Source organism: Pimephales promelas, chromosome 12 (assembly GCF_988280905.1).
Source record: "Pimephales promelas chromosome 12, fPimPro1.hap1.1, whole genome shotgun sequence".
Classification (NCBI taxonomy): domain Eukaryota; kingdom Metazoa; phylum Chordata; class Actinopteri; order Cypriniformes; family Leuciscidae; genus Pimephales; species Pimephales promelas.
The window spans coordinates 19,076,601-19,100,883 of record NC_142780.1 but is presented as its reverse complement, the minus strand read 5'-3'; the positions used below and the strand labels follow the sequence as shown (position 1 = coordinate 19,100,883).

The following is a 24,283-nucleotide window of genomic DNA, read 5'->3' as shown; positions in this document are numbered from 1 at the left end:
TGATATTATAAGATATTATATTATATTAGAGATTTGCCTGCATTACCCATTTCCTGTGCGTATGACGTTGAAAGCGGAAGTAAACAAAGAGCACGTCGCAGTTCAGCACTGTAACGTTACCCGACGTGCGAGAGATCGGTGTTTTATTGTTAAATGTCTTATAATAATTTTGTTTGGCATAATCGATTGTCGTTGAAAACACATTGTCGTTGTCTTCATCGGTACTGTTTGTTTAGACTCGACAAGTAAATATTTTGTTAATTCTTTATCTTGTTAGTTGGTTATGTAGCGGTAGCGTGGCTAACAGAGGAGTAAAGTTAGTAACTTAACCTAGTTTATTTAAGTCTTTTTGAGTCTCTTAAATCTTTCTTGATAAACATAGACATAAACAGTTGGACAGTCACGGTCAAGAATCAGTATAAAGTAGCAAAGCCATCTGAAAACGACGGTATAGTTCCATTGAAGTATCATAAAATGAACGGACAAGCCGAAGTAGAGGTGGATTACAAGAGAAAATATAAAAATCTCAAACGCAAGTTGAAGTTTATAGTATATGTGAGTATCGTTTTCTTCAGTGTTCGATTTTTTATTTGTCGTTTTAAAATGCTTGTTAATCCTCTGTCTTAATTCATTGGTTCAGGAGCAAGAGTGTTTTCAGGAGGAGCTGAGAAGAGCTCAGAGGAAACTATTAAAAGTTTCAAGAGACAAAAGGTAGTAGAACCCCTAGTCTTCTTATTAAAGTTATCAAATGCTTCACATTTGCTTGTCCCACGGATGCATGCACATAACTGAATGCTTTTGTTTTGTCAGTTTTCTGTTGGACAGACTGTTGCAGTATGAAAGAGTGGACGAAGAGTCTTCTGGTAGGTCTCTAAAGAAAATGCTTCTCTGATTACTTCTAGGAATCTTCCAGGGATTCTGTGTGCTGAGAGTGTTTTTTGTTTTCAGACTCTGATGCTACAGTCTCCTCGGACAGCGATGGAGAGGGAGCCAGAGAGAGAGACCGGGATGCAGGGAAAAAGTGAGTCTACAGCAAGTGGATTTTTGTTTGGATTTGACAGATGTAAAACATTAGAAATGTAGCTGGTAAAGTTTAACCCTCTTTTTTTTCTTCCTTCAATAAAATGTCTACAATACCGTTCAAAAGTTTAGACTCAGTAAGATTTTGCTTATTTTGTTTTTAAGAAATTCATGCTTTTATTCTAAAGCAATTGAATTGATCAATACATGCTGCTCTTATAATTTTTTTTTTTATTTATCAAATAATTCAGGGGAAAAAATTCTCGATTTCCCCAGAAACAATAAGCAGCACAGCTGTTTTCAACATTGATAACTACTTTGCCATCACAGGAATAAATAACATTTGAAAATATATTAAAATAGGAAACATTTTTAATTGTAATAGTATTTCACCATTTTTGTTCAAATAAATGCAGCCTTGGTGGAACATGAGAAATTTTTTTTAAGGCAAAGTGCGCAAATCTAGTATAGATACCCTTTATGGGTTGTTGACATTTTATGGATGTATACCTTTTGAATTTTGCGACAGTCAGGAATTACGTGAGCAGCACATTGCATTTGTAATCTGTTGCACTGCCTATTAACCTTTCAATTATCCGTTGAGCTTACACAAGGGTTTTAAAATTTGCCAGTTACATGCTGCTTAAAAGAAATAACCATCCGATAGGAAAAGATTTGTAAAAACACATGAATGTATGCTGTATATGCAATACAATATCTATTGTAACTCATATGCAATGACAGACAATTTGCTTTTGAATAGCTTTGAATAAATATATAGTTTGAAAAATGATAATTCTACCAAATGAAAAAATGGAAATTAAAATTAATAAAATTTGGGCATGATTAATGCCCCAATTTTTGTGCCATTCCTCATTTTATCAAGCTAACATGTGCAATGCATGTCACTTCTGCTGTTTCATATGTTTTAATCCTTTTATAATAGCACTGTTTCTTCAATCATTTTATTGATTTATTTATTTTTTTCAGAAGGAGAAGTCCTGGAGTTCCTCCCGTCCCGTCGTCCTCATCTCCTCATCTCTCACTCCTGTCCCGCTCTGGTGCGGTTCCTCTCCAGTCATCAGCTCCGGCACAGTACCTCAACACTGTGAGTACATCACGCCTCCATGAGCACTCCACAGGTCTCATACATTTCAGTTACTCACATTTGCCATGTTTCCATTGAAAGTTGCCAATTTAACTAAATAATAATATAATAATAAAAGTGAAAGTTGCTGCAATCAGTGAACCCACTGTGGTTGTTACTTGCGCACAGATGAAACGGATTAAATGCTGTCATGTTATCTTGCATTCAGATGCCATGCAATAATGTGAGAGTTCTGGGAGGTAATTATACCCAACCCAACCCTTTTGATGACATATTTTGGCTCAGGCATTTCAGAATGACCAAAGCAATGTTTGAGATGGTGTGCAATGAAATTTGTCTGCTGGTTAGTCCAGTTATCCAATCACGTCCTCTGTTGAGGCAAATTCACGGTTGCGCATCAAGTCATTTATACATGAATGTTTTTTATACGCATGTAGTTTAGTAGTCTTCTCAATGCATAAAAAAATTATCCACCTCAATTGAGCGCAAAAGTATCTATGCACATCAAGTGTAAAAAAAAAAAAAAAAAGCAATATCCCCAAATTCACATAAAAATGGAAACTAAGCTAGTGTTTTACATTCTGTTTTTGTCACCTGTTAATTTGTCATTTTATTCATTTTTTTCTCTCTTTTTGTCTTTTATCACCTCACCTGGTTTATGTGGACTTCACACACATCTCTCTGGGCACTCTGGGTGTGTGTGGGGGAATGAATGACTTATTCTTTGGTACCGTGTGTGTGTGATTGTGGGTGAGCAGTTACCCTTCCCTCCTGAGTATTTGGCTCCCTCTGCTGAGCGTGTGAAGACAGAGAGAAAAACAAAACTGGCCAAACACAGGAAAGACGGTTCAGGGAAGGTGAGAGAGGGACAGAGAGTTTGATGCTGGAAACTCAGTGGCCTAGATTCATGTGGCCATTATTGTTACACTGTTTGTCACGTCTTTTAATAATCTTGCATTTACAGTAACACATTTCTCTTCATGCATTTTAGTTACATGTTTCTGAAATATAGTGTAATAACAAAAATGCCTCTGCTCCTCCCTCTCATTCAGGTGGTTGGCCACGTCACGTCCAGTTACCCTGCAGGCAGTGGTGCAGCTGGGGGGGCGAGTGGGCCATTCAGCTGGGTCCCACAGCAGATGCTGAGTGAGGATGCAGCCGATGAAGAGGGAGAAAGCGAGGGAGATAGTGACCAAGGAGAGGAGGAACGAGGAGAAGGTGATGAGGCAGAGCTCGTCATTGACATACCCAATGAGTGAAGGTAATAGAAAAATACTGAAACATCTTTCTGTCTAGGGGACTTTTCATCATTATGGATATTATAAATTATATTATTAAATCAAGCTTAAACTGATTTTTTGTCTGCCAGTATCATGGTTGTTGATCTGTTGACAAGATCTTGCAACATTTTATCCAAAACCAAGTTGCTTTTACTGGGCTCAACAATAAGAATGGCATGATAATGTTATCTAGTTGGCTAACATACCGTTGATAATATTTTGTAATGTTTTTAAAAGAAGTCGGGCCATGGCTGCATTTATTTGATCAAAAATATAAATAATATTGTGAAATGTTACTGCAATATAAAATAACTGTTTTCTATTTGAATATATATATATATATATATATATAAATAAATATTAATAAATATATATATATATATATATACATAAATAAAACAATTTTACTGACCCTAAAAATATGATAGTTTTGGTATTCAGTGTTGAAAACTACAATTTTTTTGCTTCATTTGCCATTGCTTTCCAGCAAAATTGTGTTTATGGATTCATGGAGTTACATTATAACAGTAACATTTCTGTTTTAAATTGTAATTGAAAATATAAGAAATATATATATAAAAAAGCATTGCTAAAAATAATAATTGATCATTTTTGTGTGTTCAAAAATGTTGGCAGGACACCCAGAATACTCGTTCTGCACATCTTATATTGTTAGAGATCATTCAGATCCTTCCAAATTGATAGGTACTCTATTTATCCCATGTGGGAAATTGGAGATTGACCAAGTTACCATAATTTTGTGATGTGTGATTAAGAAATCTGGATCTGTGTTGTTAATGTTGGCATTTGGTTGTGCAACAGATTGAGTTACCAAAAAAACCCTGACTCATCTTGGATACTGGATAGGCTCATTCTTTTAAGACTGCTGAGCTGCAGTACATTACCTGTGCAGTAAATTTAGAGTTGTGCGACAGAATTTAGACAATAAGGCAAGGAAAGAGAGTGAGCATAACAAAGAGAGGAAAAACACACTGAGATTGAGAGAGCCACACCCATTTTACCCAGGAGCACATCAACACAAGTCCAGGCAAGTTGCTATGGGATTATTAACCATGCTGAACATGAACTAGACACGACAGTATCTCTAACAGTTTATTAACACAATTCTGTATCACTTTAATAAACGATTCAATTCTTGTTTTTTTTTTGTCTTCACACAGGCTCCAAAGGAAACTGCAAACAAGACATTTGTTTTTATGTTGTTGTTTTTTTATTATTAAATATTTAAAATCTGTTTTCCTCTGTGTCTTGTCTACTTTCTTTATGCTGTTTTTAAATCAGTACACCAGCACCTGTTTTTATACACCACCTCTGAATTATCAAATGAAATTCCAAATTTATGACTGAACATTTTTGTCCTGTTTTTTTTTTTTTTCTCTCAGAATGTTCTTTTGTCCATAAAAAATGATGTAAGCTACAAAAATGGCATGTTTGCTATTGGGGATGCTGGAGAATGCTGACAAACAGGTAGTCATTAAGGCGTGTGAGAGGTGTGTGTACTGGTTTGTGTGCATTATAGTAATACTAAAATGAGGTGCAGTCAGATAGAGTGATTTAGAAAGGGAGGGATGGATGAAAGGGAGTGAGTGTGAAAGGGGGAGGGATGAAAAAGGTTAGATTGTGCCCGGACTCATTCTGCATTGCTGAAGAGAGACAGAGAGAGAGAGAGAGAGAGAGAGTCTAGCAGGATCTTGTTTTGTGTAGCTGCTAGTTCAGCACTGTAAGCTGCAGTCTCTGTACCACTTCGCTGTACCGAGGGTTTTGGCCATGCTGTTTGCTCTGCCCAGACTCGCTGTGTTTATCTCTGCAGTGCTGTTCAATGGTGTTGTAGTCTGGGCAAGTACACACACGGAGCTTGATCCAGGGTTTCTCCAGTGTCAAGAGTGTTTTTTCAGAGGCACACCTCCACAATCACTGTCTGAGCTGGGTTTGGAGCAGAGGTGTCACAGACATCTGACCGCACGGCCTTTTGCATCTCTCTATAACAGCGACTGCCAGACCACCGTTTATACAGCCCTTCACCTCGGTCTGAATAATGGATGGGGCAGGGGAGTGCACAGCACGGTGAGACTGTGTTTTTCTCTTCCTTAGGTACTCTATTGGAGCTTTGTGTAGACTTGAGCATGCTTATCTGCTAAAAGGCATTGCTGAATAGTAGTGAAGGCTGTTGTTATCTCACAGCCACAGTTTTTGCACTAAATGAGTGTAAGCACAGGTTATAGATCGTTCATTACGGTTTCTGCTGACATGCAAATGTGCAAGGTTGTCAAGTCAAGTGGAAAAGAAACATTTGACCAATTCAGGGATCATATTTGTAACGTCGATATGAAAATAAGATTCTTATTTTTGTCATTCAACACTTTTAAATTGTATGTCATACACTCAGTGACTTGAATACTCCTCTTCTATGATGAGCATGTTTTAAAGGTATACCCAAATTGTATTTGCATACCTAAATATACACATACACAATATATTATATAAAATATATTTTTAATATATAATATACAACTTATTTGTTTTTATTTGAACAAAATTGCTTCATCTGCAAAATCATTAGTAAACAAACAGGAAGTGATGTCATAGAATGATTCCTGCTGCAGACTAGTTTGCGCGTCAATGCCAAGAAGTCTCTTAAAATATCAGATAATTGGACCACCTTATGACAAAGCAGCGTTAATTCTGGCTGTAAAATGTTTTGCAATGACATGCATGAATATTTCATGAAACCAGCATCAATATACACATATATAAAGCTTTTCTAAGATTTACCTTTTCTTTACAATGGTCACTTGTGGACCAGTGCAATAGAGTTATACAGTGTATAGTAAAATGAAGGTAGAACTACACTATGTAAAGTATCCCTAGACAGTCTGGTTGCATTTAATTAATGGGCTATTCATGAAAGTGACTCAGAACAGGTTATATGATTCAGTCACACCTCAAAACAAATATCTCATTCCTCCCTGTCAACCACAAATCTCCCAATTTTCAAACTCTTGGTGGGAAAATTTTGTTGTTGTTTACTCGACCCCACGCCTTTCTTTTGCCGAACACAAAGGGAAGAAATTCTGAAAATTTTGTTTTTTTGTTTTTGGCTATACAATGAAGGTCAGTGGGGTCCAATGAAGTTTTGACCCCACCGTTCTTCAAAATACCTTCTCATGTGTTCTGCAGAAGAAAATACAGGTTTGAAATGACATTACTGTAAATGACAGGACTGTAAATGATGTAAATCATGGTTGTGCAGGTATAGTGTGGAGAAATACATTGTATACTTTTGCGAACAAGTAATTATACATTGTACCTGTCTCTCTCAACACATCAGCAGGATGCCAAAGAAGAAATCAATGAGGATTCCCATGTGGCCATCCCAGCTCTTTACAGAGGAACCACCAGCATGACCCCATCTCCCTCAAACTCCCCTCTCCTGAAATGGGATGCTCTGACGGCACAGCTGACACAGAGCTCTCTCGTACCGATGTGTTCAGAGATGAGCGGGGACATTTATGTGCAGATTGGTGTGGGTGGGTTTAACGAGTGTGGGGGGAAACTATTGTGGTCAGCAGTGTGTTGTGCTGCTTCAGGTGGAGATGGTAGTTTCAGTGTTGGGCTAGTGAAGGAGGAGGATGTGAGAGTGCTCAGCATTGAGGAGTTAGAGGAGCTGATAGGAGTTACAAGCCTTTTTTCAGGAGGTTGTGGTAAAATGGGACATCAGAGAGAAAAAGAACTGACATCGCTCTTCATAAAGCAACTGAATGACAACAAAACACCCATTGGCGTACATAACACTCAGGAAGCAGCAACACCAGAATCAGATAACGAGGACATGATAGAGCATGTGAATGGCGAAGCCCCAAGCTACACTTCCTTCAGCTCAGACATGGACGTTGAGGAGAGCACCAATGAGACTGAGAGCTCAGAGTCGGCTCTTCTCTACATTCTGTCTTCCACCATCTCTCTCCTTTATGCCCCTTTTTCTCCGATCGTAAACAAGGCCATTAACTTTCCCTTCCAAGTTGCCTACGTTCTTCAGGAAGATCTGGCCGTTCTGGCCTCTGTGCCTGTTGACAGCTTCACTTTGGTCAACAACTTGTGCTCAGGAGTGTCTTCTGGGTTTTCATGCATTTTTAGCACCTTGTACCAGACAGGAGAAACAATCGTGTGCACGGTTTACTTTTGCCTCAGTCCATTAGTCAGCAGCCTGGCCCTGGCATTCCAGGATGGATTCATAGGGACGGGCACTCTGGTGTCGGATGCCTTGGGGGTCATGACGGGAACGGTTGGGAATGGGTTCAGGATCATCAAGATGGTTCTTGGGTCAGTTGGGGATCAGGTGGTAGATTACTTGTGTACCGTATCCTCTGAAATGGGCCACCAGGTCTCAACAGTAGGTAGTGGGATTGGAACACTTACCTGGAGAAGTGGAAGAGGGGTGGGAAACCTATTAAACATCGCTGTGTCCATCATAGGCGGACTGGTGGAGAATACAATAACCAATGTCCTGGAAGCTTTTGGAGGGAGCTCAGGGGGATCATCTGAATCGCAAATGCCTGAATTGCTGACATCTGAAGTGGTTGGTGAATAGATTCAAAAGTGTGTAATGCCTCTGTTAGAAACCTTATTTGCATATTACACCACAAATAGAGTCCAAGAGTTCCCACCCACTTTTTCAGCAGTGTTGGTTCTCGAAGTATTTTTCCCATTCATTTTTCTCAATTGGGATTTGTAACAAAGCAAACAAGGTAAATCACAACATTACAAAATTTGATTAAAGCAAAAGTAGAGATCAGGGTAATGTAGTTTTTAACACAAATTAAAAAAAAATTGAAATAATGCTGACCAAAGGTTTTTACAAAAGAACATCTATAAGCAACCTCGTAGCTCAAAGTAGGTCTATCTTATTGTTAAAAAATCAATTCCCTGGTGAAATTGAATGGGATTTTTACTGCCAGAACCCAACTGTCACTATATAGTGTCTTGTGGACTTGACAATAAATATTGACCATGGCTTGTGAATATAAATTATGAAACCTCTATATTGCTGTCTGCCTTTAAATGGAGGAATGAATGGTGCAATGCAGGGTGATTTGATGATCCCATTTCAAGGTGTTGAGCAATGTTTATTAAGTGACAAAAAAGCGATGTAAGTGTGTGAAATGTTTATGTCATTTAATCTGACATACAAAGGCCTTGCTGTGTCATGGTTTATATGCTGCAATAAAACAACTTCTGTGTGAGTCATGCTTTCTGTCATTTATAGGCCAATCTACGTATAAGACCTTCTTCAAGGTAATCTGTATCTGGAATCTGAATAAGAATTGTTTTTAATTTACCATCATCACTTGTACTAATGTCAGAATAGCCCCTGGCTGTACATAATGCTTTATAATGATCAGTTATAAAGTGGAACTTTTATGAAGTGATGAAAAAAGAAATACATATATGCCTAATCTTAATGTACACACATTGTGGCAAATAGCACATTTAACTATAAACATACATTTTTCAATCTTGGTTATTTAAGTCAAGGGTTTTTCTGCCATAGAGCCCAAATATGACCATCCACCTCTTGTGAGGGACCCCATTTAAAAAAAAATAAAAGGTATTGCCTACCTATCTACATTCTCGAATACTGTGAAATGAATTTTATATAGCCTATAGCCTTTGACTAAAACATTATTTGGAAAATATCTGTTTTATTTACAGTACTCATGTATTTATTTAAATCTTATTTTGATTTTTTAATTTTTTTTAACTAACTCTCCTGTGGCCCCTTGAAGGTCCTTGGAGCCCAGTTTGAAAACCCCTGATTTAAATTAACGTATTAATACAAAAACCTTAGGATAGAGAAATAAAAACATTTGTGAATAGAAAATCTGAATATCAAAACTAAACAGTTAAAAATATTTTCAATACATTATTTGCATATTCTTATAATTCTTATATAATGTCTTTCACGGGCAACATTACACTTAAGTGACAAAAAAATATATTTTATAGGCTATTCATAAAAAATCTATAATTTAATTCGTAAACTGCTCAGAAATCAGTTCTACATTTTTCAGTGGCTTGCATCATAACGTTTACTGTTTCATGTTATTACCGTAGATTACCGTTTATTGCGTCAGACGGATGCGCTTTACGACGGTTAATATCACTTTACGGCAGCGCCTAGTGAAACGCTGGAGTCTGTGCATGCTGGATTTAGGCTGACGTTTCCCCACTGCTGTCTACAGGTGAGTTATTCATGATCTCCAGTAAGACTTTAACAAATACAGATGCTAGCGTATATGTGCTGATCAATAAATCTAAAAGTGTGCATGTCTTATAGTGATTTCTTGACTTGAGTAGTCATATCTCCGCTGAAATAAACAGATCATGCGTTTAAGTTAGCCAATTAGCCGGTCTATCTTTAGACTTCAAATCTCTCGAAGTTATTATTGAAGCATTACATTGTTATGTAAATGCAAGAAGGTTACTGAGTAAAATAGTCCATTGCGATCTTGAAATGAATAAAAGTATTTAAGGAAATCTTAAATCAGTGAGATCACATTCTGAATCTGATAGCTACTAATACTGTCAAGTTCAGTTTGTCTTTTGAACAGTTTACATAAATGTAAAACGAAACTCACAGAAGTTAGACCATTTTACAAGATGTAAACCACACTGGTCCAGAAACACTTCCTGTTTCAGTTTGTAACTGTTTTCTTAATTTCACATGTAAAGAAAACATCATAAAGATGTTTGTTTAACTTTTTGATTCAGTTTTAAATGTTCTGTTGGTAGTATTTTATCCCAGCTTTTATGTAGTGTTGAAAAACTGAAACAGGAAGTGCTTCTGGACCAGTGTTGTTTACATCTTGTAATATGGTCTATATAAGAAAAGTAGTTGATATTCAATTACTCTACATATTAATATTTTAAACGTGTTATTTATTGACCTAGAATATTGAAAACTGAGTCTGACACTTTTGCTTTTATTTGTGTATTGAAGCGTAAACGATATTAGGTTTTCAATTACATTTCTATCATTTAAAGTTTAATAATAGTCATTGTGGCGTCCTCAAAACTGCAGATATTAAGTACAATTTTAAATTAAACTTAAAGAGATAGACATTATTCACTCGTTTTGTAAATTGTTAATTGACATGACCCATATCTCCCTGTCAGATGGACACTCTTTACATCTCTTCGCACCCTGATGACTTCAGGAGTTTGTTACCCTTAATCGCTGCTGAATTCTGCCGATCTCCTCCACGAATAGTCCATGAGGACCCACCGGCTGAGGTGAGCAGGTCTCGTCCTGCACTGGTCTTAGAGGGTGCGGGCGGCACGGTGCTCACCGGAGCCAATGCTGTGAGCTGGTACCTGGCAGCAGCGGGGAAACGGACAGGCTGCGATAAGAAGCAGGAAAGTCAGGTGTGGCAATGGCTGAGCTTTGCTGAGAACGAGCTGATGCCTGTGGCCTGCTCTGTGGCATTCCCTCTGCTGGGGATCATGGGAGTTGATAAGAAGGTGTGTATGTCTTTTGTGTGTGCCTTGATGGTATGACTGTCTGTGTATGTCGTGTGTTGATTGATATGCATCACTGAGTGTACGGGTCTGTAAGTGAAAGAGACATACTTTAATTTGCCCACTGTATTTAACCCCATCCACACATTGGGAATAGTGAACACACACAGACATAAACACACTGCAAACTGTGGGCACACACACCGGGAGCAGCTATTTTGCTGTGGTGCCCGGGGAGTGATTGGGGGTTAGGTGCCTTGCTCAAGAATCTTTCCTGCCGGTATTGAGAATTTAACCTGCAACCTTCTCTTAAAATTAGGGCATGACTGCCCCTGTATTTTTATTTTTCTAAACTGTTCCTGGTTGAGAAGCTGCACTAACTTAAATTTGACATTTTAGCTTCTGCAGAGTTCCAGAGCAGAGCTACTTCGTGTTCTCAAAGCTCTAGATGAGGCTCTAGCACCGCGGACATTCCTGGTAGGAGAGGGTGTGACTCTGGCTGATATGGCTGTTGCTATGGCAGCACTGCTGCCATTCAAATATGTGAGTGCACATCTGTAATCTTAAACCATTGTTTTATCATGTGTTGAACTGTTTTATCATGACGGCTTGTATTAATATAAGGGATAATAAAAAATAAAAAAATCTGTTATAATTTACTCACCTTTGTGTTGCTCCGTACATGACTTCTGTGGAACATCATAGAAGATATTTTGAAGAATGTTTCAGCTGTTTTTATTCATACAATGAAAGTCAGTGGGGTCCAAAAACAACGTTGAATGCCATTGGCTCTCATAGTGTGGATAAAAAAAAATAATATTTTTTCAAGATATCTTGTACTTCAAGAAGAAAGTAAGTCATACGGATAGGTGTTATTTACTTATGTAAAATGCCATTTATGTATGGTATTTATAAAAAAAAAATTTTAATAAGCTTTTATTTTTTAACTTAAACAACATTGGTACATGTTTTGAATGAAAATGATTTTTGGTTGAACTGCTTCAACTTTCAGTTGCTGTAATCGATTCCTCATAATAGTACTTTTATTTAAGGCATTGGAGCCTTCAGACAGGAAGTCCTTGGTGAATGTGACCAGATGGTTTAATACATGTGTGAACCAGCCACAATTCCTGAAGGTGTTGGGTAAAATCTCACTGTGTGAGAAAATGGTGCCCGTGACCCCCAAACCCAGCGCTGCCGCCAATGCCACATCAACTGCTGCTTCTGACGCTGCTACGCCAGACAACACAGCTAGTAATGGTAAGGATTTGTGTATTTGGAAGTTGTTGCTTTTTAATTACTTTAGAAATGTGTCATAGCGTTTTGAGGTATATTTTAAGACCATTAAAACAGCTCACATGATCTTTCAGATAGACTTTAGTCTTATCAGAGACTGAAAGCATTTTAGAAGTCTAAGTTGCCCCATAATAATTAGTTTGTCCTCTTGTTCCTGTGATTCTCAGGTCCTCCTAAGACAGAGGCTCAGCTGAAGAAAGAGGCCAAGAAGCGAGAAAAGTTGGAGAAGTTTCAACAAAAGAAAGAGATTGAGGAGAAGAAGAAGATGCAGCCTCAGACTGAGGTAAAGCGATGAATCTCAGCATATTATTCTCTTATTGACATTAGCAGCGTTTCCATTACCCTTCATATTGGGCAAATTGAGTTGCGTCAATTTCACAAAAACCCTTGTTTATTGCATAATAAACAGTGTATACATACACATATACACATATACATATAAGTACAGTACACATATAAGTGTTTGGGCATTTACAGTCACCTTAAAAAATAATGACCACCTGACTTAGAAGATGCGGTGTATTTGGGGTCCTTAGAAAACCAGTAATATCTAACTTTTTTTTTCATATAAATTTGTGAATATTTGAAGCGTTTAATAAAGGAGCAAAAAGCCATAAACAAAAATCTGAATAAACAAAAATCAAACATTTTTTGTGCTGCATTTGGTGTAAACAGTTCAAATTAAAATGTTCGTGTTCAACCTTGCGTTGTAAAAATACAACCAGCGTTCATTTTTCGTTTTTGCAATTACGAGTTAACTTTCCCTGCCATTAATGCTTGAATAACACACCACCTCTCCTCCATTAATAATAATAATGTCTAGTGTAGTGGCTGTGATATAGGCTATAAACCTACCAATGTCCATTGCCATGATTTTTGGAATGACTTATCGCAAGAGGAAGAAAAGACGTTTTAGTCGCTTTACATCAGTTAATGGAAACGCCGTCATTTCGCAATATTCTTTATCAACATTTAGAAAAAAAATGCAAAAGTTTTGCGTAAATCTGTAATGGAAACACACCTATTCACACAAGCAGAAATAGAAAGAATGCAGAATGCAGAACTTGCCATTTTGTCTATTCTTCCATCCCCTCCAATAGAAAAAGGCCAAACCGGAGAAGAAGGAACTGGGTGTGATAAGCTACAACATACCCACGCCTTCTGGAGAGAAAAAAGGTGTGCTTTTGCTTCCGTTAGCAGGAATTGTGTTTTTTAGATTTGCCATGCACCCATCTAATCATTTATGTGTTTCTCTTTGTGTGTTTCAGATGTCCTGAGTCCTCTGCCTGATTCTTACAGTCCTCAGTATGTAGAAGCGGCCTGGTACTCCTGGTGGGAAAAACAGGGATTTTTCAAGCCTGAATATGGGGTATGACATGAAAATCATAATGTGTTTTTATGCTCTAATTAGGGGTGTAATTATACACAGATTCATATTGAACTGTTCGCTATGAGGCTTTTGATTCGGTTTTTGGTACGCATTTTTCAACCGAACGTTTCGTTGGACCATTTTTCCTGCCGACCAAAATTTCATTATTTCAAATGTAGGCACGTGGCAAGCGCGCTCATAATCTAAGAGACACTGGCGTGTCCACAACATTGCCCAACATCAAATGGCAAATGTAATGTAAGCAGAACAAAACTGAGCTACTCGTTATTGTGTGGTAAGTGGTTGACGGACCTTATCAGTTTGGACCAGCGCAGCGCGAGCCGATCTTAATCAAGCAGCACTGTTTCTACACAGCCAAATCCAGTAAACCATGGATTTACTATAGTAACACTACTAACTGTAACCATGGGAGTTTGGCAGGAATAGTAGGCCATAATGCTTTCAAGTAACATCAAGTCGGTTTATGTCGGTTTAGTCATGAATACAATTGCTGCTCTCAAATGTTAATCTGAACTAAAGTAAACCTTTATTTATAACTACTACAATATTACATTTAATTTTGTCCAAGCAGCTGTTTTGTTTTATATGCTCTTAAGAAAAGTCAAATATAGCTCCATCATTGCTCAAAGTAAAAAAAACAAAAAACACACATACTTTATGATGTCAGTTTTAATAAAAATACAATTTAAATTAAATTTGTTTCTCTGGCATTTCTTTCCTTTTGCTGTATCGAAAATGAAACGAACTGTACCGAACCGTGACAGCATATTCGAATGAATTCCGAAGGAAATGTGACTAATGAGTAATGATGATGTTGAAAACTCAGCTTTTACATCACAGGAATAAATTACATTTGAAAATACATTAAAATGGAAAACAGTTATTTTAAATTGTAGTTATATTTCACAATATTACAGGTTTTTTTTACTGTATTTTTGATCAAATAAATGTGACCATGGTGAGCATAAGAGATTTCTTTCCAAAAATGTAAAGATCTTACCAACCCTAAACTTTTGAACGATAGTGTATATTCATTAAATGATATTTCAACTGTTTATTATCCAGAGAAAGAATGTAAGTGAGCCAAACCCACGTGGCGTGTTCATGATGTGTATTCCTCCACCTAATGTGACTGGATCCCTCCACCTTGGTCACGCCTTGACCAATGCAATTCAGGACTCGCTGACTAGATGGTAACCGGTTATAATTGTTAAATATAATTAATTTAATGTTGTTAGCCATTATATATATTTTATGCTTTATTAACTGTATTAAGAAAATTAGACAAGCATATACAAGACACTTTGTGGCTGATTGTTAGTTTGGATGGCGGTAATTTACTACATGAAGCCTATGACATCATGTGTAAGAAATAATGAGATGTTTGCTTGCTTGTTTGCTTTAATGTGGGAATGCAGGCACAGGATGAGAGGAGAGACCACTCTGTGGAATCCCGGCTGTGATCACGCTGGTATCGCCACACAGGTGGTGGTGGAGAAGAAACTGATGAGAGAGCGAAAGATGACCAGACATGATCTCGGGAGAGAGAAGTTCATCCAGGAGGTCTGGAAGTGGAAGAACGAGTGAGTGTGTGAGGTTGAGGAGAATTCCGGAATGAGGATGGATAATGCAAAGATCATTAAATTATTGATTTAACTTACATTATATGAACAAATTTCTCTTCATTTTGGTGTCGAACAGAAAGGGAGATCGCATCTATCATCAGCTGAAGAAGCTGGGCTCCTCTCTGGACTGGGACAGAGCTTGTTTTACCATGGATACTGTGAGTACAATGCACAAAAACCCAACCCAGGTGTTAAATGACAGCCAAAAATTCTTTTTAAAAAGCTTGTCATTACTAAGCTTTAAAGTGTTGTTAATTGATAATGGATCATCGTTTTTAATTGTGTAAGACTGTCTGCTTGCAGAAACTATCATTTGCGGTCCAGGAGGCATTTATACGTATGCATGAGGAAGGTGTGATTTATAGGAGTAAGAGACTCGTCAACTGGTCCTGCACCCTCAACTCTGCCATCTCTGACATAGAGGTACATTCATATCATATGTGGGGTCAAGAATTGTTTTAATGAATACTATTAACCCTCTGGGGTCTTAAGATGTTTTTGGGATCCTTGAGATGTTTGGACATGCCCTTAGATTTGTACTTTTTTCTGTTGCCTATTAACATGGCAAAGGTGTAATTACACTTTATTTAGCACAAACAGGGCTACCATAATATGTGAGCAATATGTATGTACGTTTTTGAGAGAATAATGTTTATGCATGGTTATTGAAAAAAACTAAAAATGAAAGTTTCTGAAATAATAAAATCAAAAGTGACAGTAAAGACTTTTATTCTACAAAAATGTTAAGTTGCATAACTGTTTTCTACATTGATAATAATAATAAATGTTTCTTCATTGTCATACAATGATTTCTGAAGAATCATGTGACACTGAAGATGAGTTATAATGCTTAATTCAGTCAATCATAGGAATAAATAGTATTTTTAAATTATATGAAAAGAAAAGTTATTTTAATACCATTCACAATATTACTGTTTAGCTGTATTTTTGATCAAATAAATGCAGTGACCGCAACCAATTTTAAATTTTTTTAATAACTTTCTTAAAACTGAGTTTTAAATTCTTTTAAACTTGGAAAATATATCCATATATATATTTTTTTTTTTACAGTTTAAATTAATTTATGTCGGGAAGTAGCAGATGACAGAAGTTACATCTTCACTAACAGTCTCTGTTTTCTGAGGTCACCTGATGAATGTTGTGTTCTAGGTCGATAAAAAGGAGCTGACAGGGCGAACTCTTCTTCCTGTGCCGGGCTATAAGGAAAAAGTCGAGTTTGGCGTGCTGGTGTCTTTCTCTTACAAGATTGAAGGATCAGGTGAGGGTTGTGTCAGACGAAATGAGGTTAGAAGTACAGACAAGACATTTATAAAATGTAATGTTCTCCTGCAGATGAGGAGGTGGTAGTGGCCACCACACGTATTGAGACCATGCTTGGAGACACAGCTGTGGCCGTCCATCCTAATGACCCCAGATATCAGGTGATGCCATCGTTTCCTTTTCATAACTCTGGTGTTTGAGAAATGGTCTTGAGAATGTGCTTGAGTTAAATGAACTCTTTACTATTCAGCATCTCAAAGGAAAGATGGTCGTTCACCCATTCTGTGACCGAAAGATGCCCATCGTGTTTGATGACTTTGTTGATATGAACTTTGGAACAGGTAATACATGTTACAAGGATAAAAACGTATGTTTTCTTTAAGTTTGTCTTTCACGCTGCCGTCTTCTGGGTCCGTGTGCAGTTTACAGTGAAGTGTTGTTGTACAGGTGCTGTGAAGATCACTCCTGCTCATGACCATAATGATTATGAGGTGGGAGAGAGACACAAACTACCCTTCATCAACATCCTCGATGAAAATGGTCTACTAATCAATGTTCCTCCTCCATTCCTGGTAGGCACACACGCGTTGTGATATCTTTGACCCTCTTCACATCAGCTATAGATAATTTTATTTTGGAAGATTGACAAATTGTTCTCTGGTGTTTTAGGGGGTGAAGCGCTTTGAGGCGAGGAAAACTGTGCTCCAGGCTCTGAAAGATAGAGGCCAGTTTAAGGAGGTCAAAGACAATCCGATGGTGGTGCCCGTCTGCAGGTTAGACACTAACTTCCACTTGACTCCTTTACTTTCTGTTGTTTTCAGCTGATAGATTGCTGGTCTGGTCTGATAAGGTTGTGTAAAGCAGGGAAAAATCAATGCAAAAATCAGAAATGATTGACTTACATTTGCAGAAAGTGTCATACAGTTCGCAAAACTTTGTTTGCAATGATTTATAAGAAATCAATTACATATTTAAAGGAACTTGCTAACTTTCACTGCCAGTGAAAACTAAACATGTTGTCTATCACCAGATGTGAACCTCATAAAACACACCATTAGAGAAGAGTAAAGGTGTTGTTGCAAGAGGAAGGGGAAGTTATCATGATTTAAAAATTATGAGGGCACATGAATAAAAAATAAATAAATAAATGATGCACACAGATAAATCATTTAAAAGCAATGCAATATTACATAAAAAAGAATTATTTGTTCATTTTGATTTCATAGTGACTGAATTCCATTAAAGCTCTTATGTTTACATGCGCAAAGCAATTGACGAGTGTTTTGTGTTTCTCAGCCGTTCTAAGGACATAGTGGAGCCTCTGCTGAAGCCTCAGTGGTACGTGGATTGCAGAGAGATGGGAAAGCAGGCTGCAGATGCCGTCAGAAATGGAGAGCTTAAGATCATCCCTGACCACCACCTCAAAACCTGGTTCAACTGGATGGACAACATCAGGTGACCCATCTATTTCAACTCAGACGTTTTCTGCTGGAGCCACTATGTGTGTGTGTGTGTGTGTGTCTTAACAGTTTTTGGGTATCAGGGACTGGTGCATCTCACGGCAGTTGTGGTGGGGCCACCGGATACCAGCGTACTTTGTGACCGTGAATGATTCTGCAGTCAAACCAGGCGAGGTGAGCTGAGACACAGGAAAATGCAGCCTGCTGTATGTGCTGTGGATACACAAGGATGCTGGGAATTAAGATACTGTGTTGTTGCACGATTTTAGGATGTGGATGGACATTATTGGGTCAGCGGGAGATCTGAGGAGGAAGCCAGAGAAAAAGCTGCCAAACGCTTCAATGTCACTGCAGACAAAATCTCTCTACGCCAGGGTGCGAATCAAACAAACACTTGCTCTCATTACCACTGAGTCATTTTATCCTCCTGTTTTGTTCATGTCAGTTTTTACCCTCTGGCATCAATAAAGCATCTTTCTTTCTGTCTGTTTGTGTTTCAGATGAGGATGTGTTGGACACTTGGTTCTCCTCAGGGATCTTCCCCTTCTCCATCTTTGGCTGGCCCAATGAGGTCAGATACACACACACACACAAGACTGTAGTGGCAATATTTAGTGTAAACTAATGTGTACGGCTGATCTTTGCTGGTCTAACCAGATGTTTATTCATTTATTGATCGATTGTATTGTTGTTTTCATTATTTTATATTATAATATTTTTGTTTTATTTTATTTTATTTTTATATTACTTGTATAATAGCAGATTTATTTTTTAATTGTATTAAAAAATATATTTTTTTAAATATATGTAATAAAAAAAGTTTTATTTTGTATTATTGAATTTAATTTACTTCCTATTTTTGTTTTTATATTATATGTGTATAAAGCATGAAATATTCTAATTTTATTTCTATTTCTATATTATGACTGTATATGCATTTAATAATGCAGTTATGTCAATTCATGTTTTCATTGAAAGTTATTATAAAGTGTTATAGAGAAAGTCTGGGTTCTTTGTCCTTGGTTCTCTGCAAAAATAGTTTTTAATACAATTGATTTAGTGATTTAGTAATTTTGCGATATTTGTGTGTTAGTCAGAGGACCTGAGAGTCTTTTACCCAGGAACACTGTTAGAGACGGGCCATGATATCCTATTCTTCTGGGTGGCTCGTATGGTCATGATGGGCCTCAAACTTACTGGAAAACTACCTTTCAAAGAGGTGGGTTTGTTGTGTCTTTTAATGTGTGTATATATATATATATATATATTAGTATATAGTATATTTTATATTTGGAGCTTCTGGACTAGCAGAATTTAAAAATGAGTGTCTAACAGACTGTTAAATAGTCCAAATAGTCCAGTTCAAAGCTAGTGTAACTTGTGGTGTAAATCTGGTGTGTTCTTTCAGGTGTACCTGCATGCAGTGGTACGAGACGCCCATGGCAGGAAAATGAGCAAGTCTCTTGGTAACGTCATCGACCCTCTGGACGTCATCACTGGCATTTCACTGGAGGTAGCTAAACTACTGACTCTTGCATTAACGCCATGTGGCTACACAAGGCATCGTTGCACAAAATGAATTTGAGTTTGTGTGTGTGTAGGGTCTTCACTCTCAACTAATAGACAGTAATCTAGACCCTCTGGAGATTGAGAAGGCCAAACAGGGACAGGTATAACCAGTTTTCTATGAGCTCCTGTAATCTCTTGTTATTGTACCTTTTAGCTGTTGCTATGTTTTTCTATTACATTCTGTTTGTGTATGTGTTTGCTTTCTAGAAATCCGACTATCCCAGTGGAATTCCAGAATGTGGGACTGACGCGCTCAGATTTGCTCTATGTGCTTATACCGGTCAAGGTAAAAAAGAAATATTGAAATCATATCTACATTGACCTGTCAGTTATTGTAGTACGCAAAAAGTACAAATATTATCATAAGGCCCGATATGCACCCGGAAAAAAAACGTTAGATTAATTAGCTGCGCAATATTTGGTAGCCTTGTCCGGCTAAATGAATTCTAAATAAACAAAACTAGAAGGCTATTTACAGTGTATTACATCGTAACCGCTCTATATTATAGCTAGCCTATAATTTCAGAAAATAGTACTATGTCAACTAGTGAAATCAGCACAAGACCTGTTGAGGAATATGCAACTTAATTTAGACAATTGTTGGGGTTGACCGGTATTCTGAACATTTGGGTGGATGATAATAATAATAATTAATAATAATAATAAAACATGTCCTGATAAAGTATTACTTTGCTTTTTTTTTTATTTCTCTCAGGCCGAGACATTAATCTGGACGTGAACAGGATTCTGGGATACAGGCATTTCTGTAACAAGCTGTGGAACGCAGTGAAGTTTGCCATGAGGACCCTGGGAGAGGGATTTGTTCCCTGCCAAAAAGCTCAGGTGAGTAAAGAGATGGACGGTGAGTCAGGACATTGTGAAAAACATATACTTTGTGGTGTATTGTGGGTTTATTTCCCTCTTAGTTAATTTCTAATCACGTGATTCTGTGTCTCTCAGCTGTGTGGCAGTGAAAGTGTGTCTGATCGCTGGATTCTGTCCCGTCTGAGCGCAGCAGTTGCGCTGTGTGATAACGGATTCCAGGCCTACGATTTTCCGACAATCACCACTGCCATTTACAATTTCTGGCTGTACGAGCTCTGTGATGTTTATCTGGTAATGAATACACACAAACTTGCTTTTGGCCTCTTCTTTTGTATATTTAATTTGGTCTCTGCACACATTTCTAAAAAGTTTGTTAAAAAGTTTAACTTTGAGACGTTTTTTTTTTTCTTTTCTTTTTCTGCTCATATAGGAAAGTGTGAAGCCGGTGTTGAGCAGGACAGATTCACAAGGGCAAAAACAGGCAGACATCTGCAGACAGACTCTCTACACCTGTCTGGAGGTGGGACTCTGTCTCCTGTCTCCTATCATGCCTTTTGTTTCTGAAGAGCTCTTCCAGCGGTTGCCAAGAAGACAAGCTCAGGACAGCCCCCCCAGCATCAGTGTCACACCTTACCCAGACCCTTCACAGGTGAGCAGGGGTGACCAAAGTTAGGGTTATACACGGAATAGAAATACAACCAACATCGTGAAATGGCTTAGTGCAGTGTTTCCCAAACTGGGATATGTGAGGTGAGGGACACATTTTGTACGTGGACAAAATGCTGAGTTTTGCCATTCAATTAATTCCACCCCAACTTATTATAACTTCAAAACCGTGCATGTATTTCTAACAGGCAAAATGCCATAAAAGGTCAAATAGATGACATCCAACCATATTACCTCATCTTTTTCGGTGCGAGCATATGATAGGTTGCCTGCACAGTGCTCTTCCTCAGTTCGCGACAATCTACCTTTATGGTTTCTAGTATGAACGGTGTTTTGTTTGTTTGTAGTTCTGTTGGCACAGCGAGGAGGTCGACCGTCAGATGGAGTTTGTCATGTCTGTGGTCAGAACCATCCGATCACTCCGGGCCGATTACAACCTGACCAAGACCCGCGCTGACTGTGAGACATCACACAGTACACTGCACACTCATTTCACACTGAATAGATTCAGCTAGGGATGCACCAAACCAATATTGCTGATGTGACTGATCCAATATTTTGCCATATACTATATCCGACTGATTTTTCATTTTTAACCCATATTAGTCAATATTTGCTATTGGCTATTTATTGGCTATATTTCTCTATTTTTACAGTTATATTACTTTGCCTTCATCTAACACTTAATCTAATCTTTAAAATCTTGGTAGATGTCAAAATGTTGTACTGTACATTATAATGTTGTCTATGTCTAAATTAACTTGTAGCATTTAAGTCTAATGCTCACCAAGATGGCATATATTTTATCAAAAATACAGTAAAAACAGTAATATTTTAAAATATTATTACAATATAAAAGATTTTCTGTTTTAATACATCTTAAAATGTACTTTATTCCTGTGATGGTAAAGCTGGATTTTCAGCATCATTACTCCTGTTTTCAGTTTTCAGTGTCACATGATCCTTCAGAATCAGAAATCATTCTATTTGCAGAATTCTTTGATGAAAAGAAAATTCAAAAGAACAGCATTTATTTGAAATAGAAATTTTTAGTATCTTTTTAATTCATTTACTATATATATATATATATATATATATATATATATATATATATATATTTGATGGAATTGTTTTAACCCTCCTAATGCAAAACTGTATGTCTGGATAGTCCTGTTGGAAAGTAATGTTATAAAACTAAATATTTTATCTAATCAGTAACTGAATTCACAGAACTTAGTTTTTTGAACATAATGGGTTTACCAGGTTATTACTTAATTTACCCCCTTTTTGTTAACAAAAAATTAAAACATTGTAATGCAAAAAACAATATATTTTTTATCAATATTTATGAGAAATTTTATTTGAATATATTATTGTTGAATTTAATTACATTTATTTGAAACTTATAGTGCTCAAAACAGTGTACATTTATGAAACCTACATTTTCTTTTTTAACAAAACACCAAAACATCAATATTACTCTGTTTTAAAACAAAATGTATTAATTTTACTTTCATATGAAAAAATGATGATGATAAACTGCTTGAATCTCTTTTTTTTTATGCTGCAATAGATCATCAGTAGGTGGCAGCAAAGTAAAATGTGGACTTCTTCCTTTTCCATATTTAGACTGTTTGGTTTAGGAACTTTTGCTCTACAAACACATTAAGACAATTTGTGCCTGTGATTTTAATGTAATTTCAGATTTATTGTGTGTGGATACACAAGCATGTTTATAAACAAAATGAGGAAAGAAGCCTAAATGTATTTTACATAAATAATTTGAGACTAATCTTACTATGTGTAAAGCCGCAGTTCACTTTCAGGACAAAACAGACCCAAACACAAAAGGTGAAACAATTTAGTTTAAATGGTTTTATTTCTTACCTTTTTTGTTAAAACCTAAAAATGAATGTCTAAAAATGTCATCTTCATTCTAAAAACTATCGATTAAAAAAAAAAAAAAGATGTACCTCTTCTAGGTCAAAATGGACCGAAATGTTAAAATTCTACTGTGTAAAGCCATCAAAAATACATTTCTGTGACTGAAGTGTATTTGAGTTTTCAATTATGTTGCAAAACAATTGTGTAGTTCATGAGATTCATTCTAAAATCACTAGAGAGTTGGTGCATTCTTAGTCTTAACAAAAACCACATCACATACACAGGTTGAGGTTTACACACAACCTGCTGACCATAAATGCTATCATCACAATGTGATATTTTATTAGCAGCCGCAAATGTACCTCTTAGTCTTGTGTTTTATCTCTGTCAGGTTACCTGCAGTGCATCGACTCTGATACTGCGGCTCTGGTCCAGACATACAGCCTTCAGATCCAGACACTGTCTTACTCTCAGACCATTCACCCAGTCGTTGGAGGCGACAACGCTATCCCACAAGGCTGTGCGGTGGCCATCGCCTCGGACAAATGCACTGTTCACCTAATGCTGAAGGTAAAAATGTTGTGCGACAAGAATGTGTTTTCGCTTGCACTTATACTCCTGAAGGGAGTTTTATTCTAGTTGTCATAATCCTTACCACAGCTTTCAAATATGAAAATTCAATTAATCAGCTGGAAATGAGGAGATAAATTGAATTTAAATATGATTCTCCAAAAATAACATCAGCTCAACACCCAATAATCTGGTTTGGCTTTGCATCATAAATTCCCCCTCCTACAGCATCACATTTTAATGAGTATTATGAGCTTTCTGTGTCTGTAAACATGCCAGTTTCGAAATCCTTGTCTCCGACTCAGGGTTTGATTGACTTGGAAAAGGAGGTCACGAAACTGACGGCAAAGGAAGCGGAGCTGGGGAAACAGATGGAAAAGATGAAGGAAAAGATGGCTAAGAACGACTACAAGGACAAAGTTCCTGTTAAAGTGCAGGAGGCAGATGCTGAGAAGGTAAGTGGGATGCAGGGGAAGCAATTTGTCTGAGAAAATAATCTTAAATTAGTTTTCTACTGGTCTTTTCTGTTACATTTCATTTCCAGCTGAGGCAGAATGAAACAGAACTGCAGAAAGTGAAGGAAGCCATCGAGAACTTCCGAAAAATGATGTAAACGTTCACATTTATCATTGTTTTTTTTAAATGATTGTTTATGAACATTGAGATCCTTTCCTTTCTTTAATGTCACTCAGTACTGTCTACTGAACAATGTGGGGAAGCTTGAATAAAAATCAACCTTAGATTAAATATCAAAAAATTGTCTCATTTGTCTA

The 24,283-nt window shown here is 37.1% G+C and overlaps 3 protein-coding genes across 6 annotated transcripts; all 3 read left to right on the top strand.

The window, feature by feature from the left end:
• Window positions 1–95: 95 nt before the first annotated feature.
• ino80e (INO80 complex subunit E) lies at window positions 96–4,665 on the top strand. 3 transcript variants are annotated; one of them, XM_039679841.2, is made up of 8 exons: window positions 96–555; window positions 641–711; window positions 811–863; window positions 949–1,021; window positions 2,011–2,128; window positions 2,887–2,985; window positions 3,181–3,389; window positions 4,590–4,665. In XM_039679841.2, exons 1-7 carry the CDS (start codon window positions 475–477, stop codon window positions 3,385–3,387), a joined length of 702 nt encoding a protein of 233 aa, XP_039535775.1. In that variant the 5' UTR covers window positions 96–474; the 3' UTR covers window positions 3,388–3,389; window positions 4,590–4,665. The 3 variants fall into 3 exon arrangements, with proteins under 3 accessions (XP_039535775.1, XP_039535776.1, XP_039535777.1); XM_039679842.2 differs by lacking the exon at window positions 4,590–4,665 and adding an exon at window positions 4,231–4,456; XM_039679843.2 differs by lacking the exon at window positions 2,887–2,985 and having other exon boundaries at window positions 119–555.
• Window positions 4,666–5,092: 427 nt separating this feature from the next.
• Window positions 5,093–8,148, top strand: si:ch73-54f23.2 (uncharacterized). Of its 2 annotated transcripts, none has more exons than XM_039679845.2 (2): window positions 5,093–5,493; window positions 6,761–8,148. In XM_039679845.2, the coding sequence occupies exons 1-2, from the start codon at window positions 5,197–5,199 to the stop codon at window positions 8,015–8,017; spliced, it is 1,554 nt and encodes a 517-aa protein (XP_039535779.2). In that variant the 5' UTR covers window positions 5,093–5,196; the 3' UTR covers window positions 8,018–8,148. The 2 variants fall into 2 exon arrangements, with proteins under 2 accessions (XP_039535779.2, XP_039535778.2); XM_039679844.2 differs by having other exon boundaries at window positions 6,758–8,148.
• A 1,393-nt stretch (window positions 8,149–9,541) lies between these two features.
• vars1 (valyl-tRNA synthetase 1) lies at window positions 9,542–24,153 on the top strand. The gene is made up of 31 exons (XM_039679847.2): window positions 9,542–9,668; window positions 10,603–10,947; window positions 11,344–11,487; window positions 11,997–12,204; window positions 12,408–12,523; window positions 13,341–13,416; window positions 13,509–13,609; window positions 14,696–14,823; window positions 15,049–15,213; window positions 15,332–15,413; window positions 15,559–15,678; window positions 16,426–16,534; window positions 16,609–16,697; window positions 16,787–16,877; window positions 16,984–17,108; window positions 17,206–17,309; window positions 17,833–17,991; window positions 18,080–18,170; window positions 18,266–18,371; window positions 18,497–18,567; window positions 19,090–19,215; window positions 19,405–19,509; window positions 19,598–19,666; window positions 19,773–19,851; window positions 20,281–20,408; window positions 20,526–20,681; window positions 20,821–21,039; window positions 21,404–21,515; window positions 23,332–23,510; window positions 23,816–23,965; window positions 24,055–24,153. Exons 2-31 carry the CDS (start codon window positions 10,603–10,605, stop codon window positions 24,121–24,123), a joined length of 3,822 nt encoding a protein of 1,273 aa, XP_039535781.2. The 5' UTR covers window positions 9,542–9,668; the 3' UTR covers window positions 24,124–24,153.
• Window positions 24,154–24,283: the final 130 nt, after the last annotated feature.

Excerpts from the sequence above, each read along its gene's own strand:
- si:ch73-54f23.2 (XM_039679844.2), top strand. The coding sequence starts at position 5,197 with ATGCTGTTTGCTCTGCCCAGACTCGCTGTGTTTATCTCTGCAGTGCTG. Across the intron at positions 5,494-6,757 it reads GCAGGGGAGTGCACAGCACG|CAGGATGCCAAAGAAGAAAT; the intron begins GTGAGACTGTGT and ends TCAACACATCAG.
- vars1 (XM_039679847.2), top strand. The coding sequence starts at position 10,603 with ATGGACACTCTTTACATCTCTTCGCACCCTGATGACTTCAGGAGTTTG. Across the intron at positions 15,214-15,331 it reads GTCTGGAAGTGGAAGAACGA|AAAGGGAGATCGCATCTATC; the intron begins GTGAGTGTGTGA and ends GGTGTCGAACAG. Across the intron at positions 23,966-24,054 it reads AGGAGGCAGATGCTGAGAAG|CTGAGGCAGAATGAAACAGA; the intron begins GTAAGTGGGATG and ends TTTCATTTCCAG.
- ino80e (XM_039679841.2), top strand. The coding sequence starts at position 475 with ATGAACGGACAAGCCGAAGTAGAGGTGGATTACAAGAGAAAATATAAA. Across the intron at positions 556-640 it reads AGTTGAAGTTTATAGTATAT|GAGCAAGAGTGTTTTCAGGA; the intron begins GTGAGTATCGTT and ends TCATTGGTTCAG. Across the intron at positions 1,022-2,010 it reads GACCGGGATGCAGGGAAAAA|AAGGAGAAGTCCTGGAGTTC; the intron begins GTGAGTCTACAG and ends TATTTTTTTCAG.